The sequence below is a fragment of the Trachymyrmex septentrionalis genome, unplaced genomic scaffold, assembly GCF_001594115.1.
Source record: "Trachymyrmex septentrionalis isolate Tsep2-gDNA-1 unplaced genomic scaffold, Tsep1.0 scaffold109, whole genome shotgun sequence".
In the NCBI taxonomy this organism is placed as follows: domain Eukaryota; kingdom Metazoa; phylum Arthropoda; class Insecta; order Hymenoptera; family Formicidae; genus Trachymyrmex; species Trachymyrmex septentrionalis.
Genome location: NW_017304217.1, coordinates 1,197,868 through 1,206,569, shown reverse-complemented (window position 1 = coordinate 1,206,569; position 8,702 = coordinate 1,197,868). Strand labels below are relative to the sequence as shown.

The window sequence follows — 8,702 nt, the reverse complement described above, 5'->3', positions numbered from 1 at the left end:
CCGCCTGGCTTGCGTTTTCGCCTTTATCGAAGAAAAACTGTAAAATATGGCGTATTTTCTCTTTGTTGGTGTCCATCTTTGACACGCGCTCAAACAATACTGACTCAAGCAATCACAAAACTGTCTCAGAAGTTTTTTTAGTACGAAATCTTATCTTTCTAACGCCATTTGGCGTAACTCGATCGCACTTATACAACGCGAGATACAGATTACTAAAGCCATCTATTGGAAAAATAATAGATTTCTTTTTACTACACCAATATCTATTTTTAATTTTTATTTTTATATTTTATTCTTTGCAAAATATTTTTCTCTTCAAAATATTGTGCTTTGATTTGTATAGTATTGTGTAATATTTATACGGTGAGAAGAAAGTTACCGAACTAACTTTTTGCAACAATGTTATACATCTTAAGGAGATCTTACGTCATAATATCAATAGATTTCAATGAAACTTATAACGGTTTATTGATGTCAAATGTTAGTGCAAACAAACGGATAGCCAGAAAACAATGTTTTATAGATATCTAAACGATATTTCTGTAAAAATATCTTTAGATATTTTTAGAATATATCTAAAATATGTCTATTATAAACATCTTAAAGACATCTTGAAAAATATCTTTAAAATATTTCAAAGAATTGGAAAGGATACGGACAGTAGGAGTCAAGCGCAGGAGACGCCGCGTTTTAATAAATAAAGAAGTTTTATACTTTACAGATATATTATTTGCGCGACGTTTTAAAAAAATATTAAACTTTAAAAATATTAGACGAGGAAAAAGTTCTTAATAAAAGATTGATTTCGGGAGCGATCCATATAAAGCAACAAAAATAGAGTTTGAATTTACAGAATGATACGTATTCTTTGGATCCACTATACATGAATTTGTTCACGAAATTGTAACGTTGATATTACCCTTTTTTGTTCTTAGTTTTATTTTTATTTCAATAATTACTTGACTTTATTATTTTGACTCTCATTGTATCTCTGACTGTCAACACCACAAGTCCTTTACGTGGATCCGCGAAAAACGCTTACGTAAATTGATAATAAAAAATTCAAATAAATAATTTTAATAATTCTTCAATTTTTCGTTTTGTGCTTTTTTTGAATGACTACACAGCAAACCTGACAATCTGATAAGCGATGTGATTCTACTCAGTGATGCAATGTATATGACTTCGGTTTTACTTTATGTAAGTTTTATATTATTATTATAAGGTAATATTTTTGATAATCATTGGGCTATTACATAGTTAATTTGGCATTTGGATAAAGAAAGACAAATTAAATTGTTAGGAATCATCAACTTGGAATTTGCGTTATTTATGTAATTTCAAGTTATATTTTATATTGATAAGAATCCGAATTGAAGGATTGAAACATATATTTTATTTGTTTTGTTACATTCACACAAAAAATAAAGAATTTTTGTGCATCCGAATAGATGATGTAGACTCTGATGGGCTTTTTTACATTTTTTACTGATAGATTCTCTCGAGCCTCATCATATATATTTATTTAATATATCTGTCTATTACGAAATATATATATATATATATATAATATATATTATGTTAAAGAATTAAAATTTATAACAAAAGTATAAAGACTCTTCGTATATAAAATAAATCAGAACAAAGGAAGGACGAAGTAAGAGTCAGCGCATTCATTAGAAAACATATAATCAAAGACATAAATCAAAGATACAAAAAAGTTAAAATGAAGAAAAGACATATAATAAGATATAATAAACGGAGAAAGAATAACATTACAAGTTTCGGCTACCGGATTGAGTCCTCTTCAGATGTTAACAAAAATAAATACAGAATTAAAAAATAATAAATAATAAATAATACTTGTCGCAAAAAAATTCACAGATCGCGAAAATACGCAGTTCGGTTGAGTCTCGATGTAGAACACGACATTATTCATGTGATTAAACAGTCAAAATGATATCAAGTCTCATAGCCAAGTTCTAGTTGATAAAAAAAGGAAAAAAGGAAAAGATTTCTTATGAAAAAAGTAAACTTAAATAACTTGACAACCGCAATAAAAATAAAAAGTGAAAACTCACCAGCAAACATGAGTAAAACCAATCAAAACTAATATATCTATATAAGTATAAATGGTATGAACGCATAACGACGAATGGAATGCAGATGTGAGAACCGAACATTCCGTGTCGAACTAACGTGACCGCTCGCTGAAACGGATCGCCACGCACTAAGAGAGGAGACGGGTCGTCAGTATCAAAAAGTCAAACTTTATTTACAATGGGTAAATATGTCTTGTGGAAACTTTCAGTGTCCATTTGCAAATTGAGACTGTTTTTCTATGTCTTTAGCATTTCGGAAATCAAACGCTTCCTATAAGAAGGCTCTTCATCTAAGATTTGGACATTGTCCCATTGAAAATCGTGATTACATTGTAGCCTATGTTCAGTGATGACAGAGCGGACAGAAGTTTTATGCCTGATATGATTACGATGTTCAGTAATTCTGGTTTTCAATTGTCTGCCCGTCTGTCCAACATAAGACACGTCACAATTGTTACACGATATTTTGTAAATGACATTGCTTTTCGGTGTATGGGGACAAATGTCCTTCTGTACTTTTATGTATTTACCCATTTTGTTGGGGCTATGAAAGGATATCCTGATGTCGTTTTTATTAAATCTTCTAAATTTCTCCGTGTGATGCGGAATGTATGGAACCGTAAACCAAGAGGTAGTTTCATTCATACAGATATTGTCAGTCAAAACCTTATATACAGTATATCTATTTTTAATTAAATTTTTAATCCGTTGATTAATAGTGTCAAAAATGAAGTTTAGTGGATAGTCCGTTATCTATTAAAATATTAATAATAAAAGTCAGATTTTTTGTGTGAAACGTACCGTCAGATAATAAAAAAGCTCTGTTAACTAATGAAAAAATGATGCCTTTTTTCTGTGTCAAAATGATTGGAATAAAAGTTTAGAAACCCATCTGAGAACGTTGACTTACGATACCATTCAAAATTGAAACGATTATTGTTGATAGATACGGTGAGATGTCAAGGAAATTTATTGTATCTCTTCCTCTTTCAACAGTAAACTGAAGGCGCGGATGGAAAGAATTAAATTGTTCTAATAAAATGTCGATTTTTGAGGGAGACACCGTGGTACATATACGTATCTGTAATAAAACAAGATGTCAAAATTCAACATCAGGGACACCGTCTCCAATCTCCTCATCACTAAGTCCGCTATTACCGGTGATAATGGAGAGCCCATGGGGGTGCCAAAGCTTTGCTTGTAAATTAAATACATTGTCAAAAGAAAAAAAGGTTGAATCTAAGACAAATTGTATCGCTCTCAAAAACTCATTCTTGAGAAGAGAGCAATCCTTGGAAATAACATTCCATTGTTCATTCATATAGTCGACCGCTATATCCATTGGAACGTTCGTGAAAAGAGAAGTTACATCTAAAGAAATTAATTCATGTGCACCTGTAAAGTGTACACATCTCAATTTTCCGACTAATTCAAAACTGCTTTTACGTAACTGTCCGCTTTCGGAATTTTGATGTTGAAGATGCACCACGTTCTGGAAGGGCAGTTGAAGCTGATAAAGACACAATAAAGGCATTAATTGATTCAAACCGGCGAATAACAACTCGTGAGATCGCTGAGAGATTAAATTTATCGAATTCGACTGTCCATGATCATTTGAAACGCGTCTGATTGAAAATCGTCTTTTATTTTTATAAGAAAAAACGAAATTACTTTCCGAACAACCTAATAATTATCGCGCACACGTTCCGCGTGCGAGAATTCAGTTCGCTTCCCGATTCCGATCAATACGGATCACTGACCGAGATTCGCGCTTAACGAATCTTTTTCCGAATATTCAATGCGAACCAACCCGAAGTTTCGTAGCGTATCAACGTTGTATTGTGTCTCGTAACGTTAATAGAACACAAAACATATTTGGTCCTTCGAGCCGAATCATCGCCAAGGAAAGTTATTGTTTTTTTTTTGCTTGATTTTCGAACGTTCCGAGTCGTGCCTTTTCTGTTAGAAATCATATCATCTCTCGACAAACTGATAGATACAAAACCAGCAGATGGGCGTCATATTTCGCACGCTCACTAATTTTGAGAAACTGGGACAGACCAAGATGACACGTGCTACAACGGCAATGCCTCGTAACCCTCAAGGAGACCTTTGCCAGATGCCAAGAGCTGGACTGTAAAATTACGCTAGCTGCGGACGAGAAATTGAAGGCAATCCATGCGGACTTCACCCAAAATTATTTCCTGACGTGTGAGGACTATTACCACGAAGGTGCTAACTATATGGCTGAGGTACTGGACTGTCACAAACTCTATCCCGCTGCACATGACGTAAGTGGTCTCAATAATTCGATCATCGTCGCATCTTGCAAGGATCAACTTGTCGACCTTCGGGAGTTTTGACAAATGGGGAAGCTTTCTCAATAAATTTAAATCGATGATCCATGATGATCAGAGTTTAACGAATGTCGAGCGCATGCATTATTTGTATTCGTATGTAAAAGGTAACGCTCTTGACCACCTCGGAGTAACCAATGATAATTTCATTATTACATGAAATATTCTCGCTTCCCGGTACGACAATAAATATCGCTTTATTACGATACATTTACAATCGCTTTTCAATTTATCGTCGACAGAAACCTCCAACGATCTTCGCACGCTTCGCGATCAAATCAATAAAGCGATACAAACGATCTGAGCAATCTTGGTTGCACTACTAAACATTGGGATGGTTGGCTTCTTTTTAGTTGTACAAAAACTCATTGCGAAAAGCTTGGGAATTTAAGCTCGGTGATATCGTAGATTACCCGCGTTACCGCGAACTTAATCAATTTCTTGCATCTCGTATTCGCACGTTCGACGCAATTGCACCCGCAAACGCAATGGAGAAGTCACAGATAACTTCCGAAAGGAAAATTCTCGCCTCACATACTGCGTTCTTGTGCAAAGCGAACCATTTACTGTATCAATGTTCTACGTTCCTAAAGCAAACTCCATCCTAACGTTTTAAATTCGTTAAAAATCAGAAACGCTGTATAAACTGTTTCAGTACAAAGCATGCCATAAAACATTGTACAAATCCTCGCGCGTGTCGACAGTATAGTAAACGGCATGACATGTTGTTACATTTTAATAATTCCGTTCAGCCTGATGACACTAAGCAACCGATGTCCGCACATATGAGTAGTGAGAATTTAATCGCCGTTGCTACGCACTTATTATTGAAAACCGTAGCGCCGAATTCCAAAATCCTATTCGCGACCGCGCGCGTGCGAGTTTATTCGCCTCACAATCGTTCGCGCGTTCCTTGATCAGGGATCCGTCTCTACATTTATCTCCGTTTGCTCAACGCCTACGCCTTTCGAGAATTAATCGTTCCGTCTCCATTATCGGCATTAGCGAAATGCAATCTATCGTGCGTCACTCTGCCCAATTACGATTTACTCTGGCGGACTACTTACCATATCTCGATAGGAGCTCTATTGCTGTTTCGAGCTTTTATCGCTTGGAAACGCTTAATTCGAGACCCAAATAACGCTTCTGAATACCGCGAATTTCTCGTAGAGTATGAAGCACTCGATCATATGACTAAAAGTCTATTGATAGAAATTGTCAAACCAGAGCAAATTTATTATATTTCGCATCACGTTGTCTTACGTGATAGCAGTGTAACCACCCGCTTAGTTGTGTTCAACGCTTCATGCTGCACTTCAAACGGGAACGTCATTGAACGACTAAATGGCCCTAAACTACAGAGGAATTTAGCTACTGTTTAATGCATTGACGCCAATACCGTTACGTGTCTACCACCGATATCGCCAAAATGTATATCGGCAAATTTTAGTTGACTTCCAGGACACCGACTACCAGCGCATTTTGTGGCATCCTATCCCTGGTGAATCAATCACGGATTACCGTCTTCTTACCGTTACTTATGGCACAGCCACCGCTCTCTACTTAGCCTTTCGGGTCTTAGATCAACTCATCAACGATGAACATGTCAAATTTCTGCTCGCGGTTTCCGTTTTACGTCATCAGATATATGTTGACGATTGCGCTTTCGGTGCAGATTCTTACTCGTCAAACACGCGATCAATTGATAGAGTTATAGTACAAAAAGGAGTCTTTCGTCTTCGAAAATGGGCGAGCAACGCCACCGCTCTACTGTCCGATCTCGATCATTGTTTTGAAATCGTCACACGGTCGCACTTATGGTCCACAGTGAGCAAACGCGGCACCCATCTTGCCGATAGCTTTTTCATACTCATTTGTTCGTGCAAAATTGAAATCACTGTGCCATGTGATATGTCTGTGGCCTGAACAAGCTCGCGCACTTTCACTCGTCGATCAGTCAAAACAACATCGTGGACTTTATCGATGATTTCTGGCGTAGCAGCCTTAATTGGACGTCCCAAACGAGAGATCACATGTGAATGCATCACATGTGAATGCAACCACGTTTAAACACATTTACCCAATTGTATACAATCGCAAACGCTGGTGTAGATGTGCTATAAACATTATCCAACTCGGCTTTGATTTCTTTCGGCGTTAAACCTTTCATATGTTGATGTTTAATCACTGCACGAAACTCGTTTTTTTCCATTTTGGCAAAAAATACAAAGGTTGTTCACTTTAATCGTCTGCAGGAATGAAACCACGCGATGAATTCCGCTCAAAATTTGACAGTAATCAGCTAAAAGATGCTACTTGTCAAAAAGTAATGTGACATGACACTGCGAGTGCCCTCTGACAGATTTTCTAAGAACTTATTGACTTGCCCTCGTAAGAACATTAAATTATGTAAAGAATTTATATCTTCGTAATCAGAATCCAAAGTTTCAATGGTCAAGTTGATGCTATCGAGTATATCAGCCAGCCATTCGCGTTTTTTACGTTCATTAACGTATACAAAAGCCTTATTGTCGTCACTTTCTTCTACTCCAATTGTAATCAGGCATTTCGTCATGCTGTATGGGATCATTCCGTCTTCCCATTCCAAGCCATGGTGATAAGCATTCAACTAGGAAGCGTAACTAGGAAGCGACTTTGTCAAGAAATTCTATGGCAAGGGACACATAAAAATGTAATGAGAGAGAATGGCTTCTTTTCTCAATACCGCCACTTCCTTCACGACAAATTTCTTTTCAACGATAAATCCTTACAGATCCACAAACGTTGGTATAGTTATGGTGAACGACATTTTGAGACTGCTTGATCACAAAAGATCTTAGATTTTATCTCATATATTAAAGAGAGGGGTGGATATTTTTTTGATGATGATAATTTACGTAATCTTGAGTACTACATTTGACATTGGGCTATATTCGATCACGCGGTCGTGTATGAGACAATAGATAATTGTATTCGCGGGTACATTCTCTTTGAATTCAAATTCTAATCGTACATTCACGGTGCCACTCTTGACGGACTCGTTTTGTCGCGAGCAATCAATGATTACTAAAATAAAATCTTTCAAAAAGCAGTTTAATTGGAATGATGATTCACTTCTTTCACGAGGGATTTGATAGTAAGACGTATGGAAATGTAAATATATATCATACAAAATAATAGTTCTGCGTTTGTCAAAGTAGATTCATCATACGGACAAAATTCAGAGTCTAGATAAAGTTTCGCATCGGTTAATTTACAGTTGTCGAAGTAAGTTTTACGTGCTGTCATATATATTTTTTTTATCAGTTTATAGACCAAAAATAACATATCGTGGTTTTTCCAGGTGTCTTGATGGCTCAGGAATGCTTCGTTGTACTTAGCAATAGGGGGTACTCATACAAATCCCACAAATGGAAATTCATACTCAAATATCGTCCACTCTCTAAAGCGCGCAACATGGATAGTTTAATTATGGATAGTTATTAACTTCGTTTAACGCAACGTGAGGCATTCGCCACTGTACTTTGAATTCAAGCATCGGCTCTGTCGTTGGATCTCCCACTATGTAATTATTACCGTTGCGCGCACATATCAAAATTAATTCGTGACGAGCGTTAATTATCACATATTTGTAATCCTCGCAAAAGCCCAACAACATGTTGAGCGGTACATAAAAATTAAAGTATCCATCGTCTGTCATTAGGCTTTTCGCGGTATCATTAGAGTCGATAAAGTCCAGCATTATGCAAACTATATACGATTTCATTAGAAAACGTTGCATAACTCTTTATAAGACTAGTTATTCCAACGTTTCTGCTGTGATCAATATCTGAGTTCATATCGAATTTCATTGAATATAAACGCCACACAATTACATCCAAGATTTGACTACTTTTGTACATTTTTTTTCTTTTGAAGTCAATCTACTTTTGAAGTAGAAATGCTTTCACACGGTAACGTGTATAAATCCTGTTGTATGCCTTATCTCATTGCTATGTCCAAACGTTGTATTGACGTACGGATTATACGTACATGTGAAACTTGAACTTGACGATGTAATCGTCAAAGATTGGTTTGCCTCCAATATTCAAGATATCAACCATCTCAAATATTTCGTACAACAAAGCCCAATGATTGAAAAATTTAACGTTCGACGCAGTGAGTTTCTTTCTACTGGATGCTCGAATATTTTTGATCGTTGTCGTCCCTCTGGCAAAATTATGTCCTCTGTCTATTTCTCCTA

General features: G+C 36.2%; 1 protein-coding gene across 1 annotated transcript in view; it reads right to left on the bottom strand.

The window, feature by feature from the left end:
• LOC108748225 overlaps positions 1-7,724 on the bottom strand; it is a gene marked incomplete at its 5' end in the record, with an annotated part of 12,287 nt that extends 4,563 nt beyond the window's left edge. The window contains 2 exons of the mRNA XM_018486260.1: positions 6,388-6,390; positions 7,717-7,724. Coding sequence (XP_018341762.1) covers positions 6,388-6,390; positions 7,717-7,724 — 11 coding nt within the window. The remainder of the gene's footprint in view (positions 1-6,387; positions 6,391-7,716) is intronic.
• Positions 7,725-8,702: the final 978 nt, after the last annotated feature.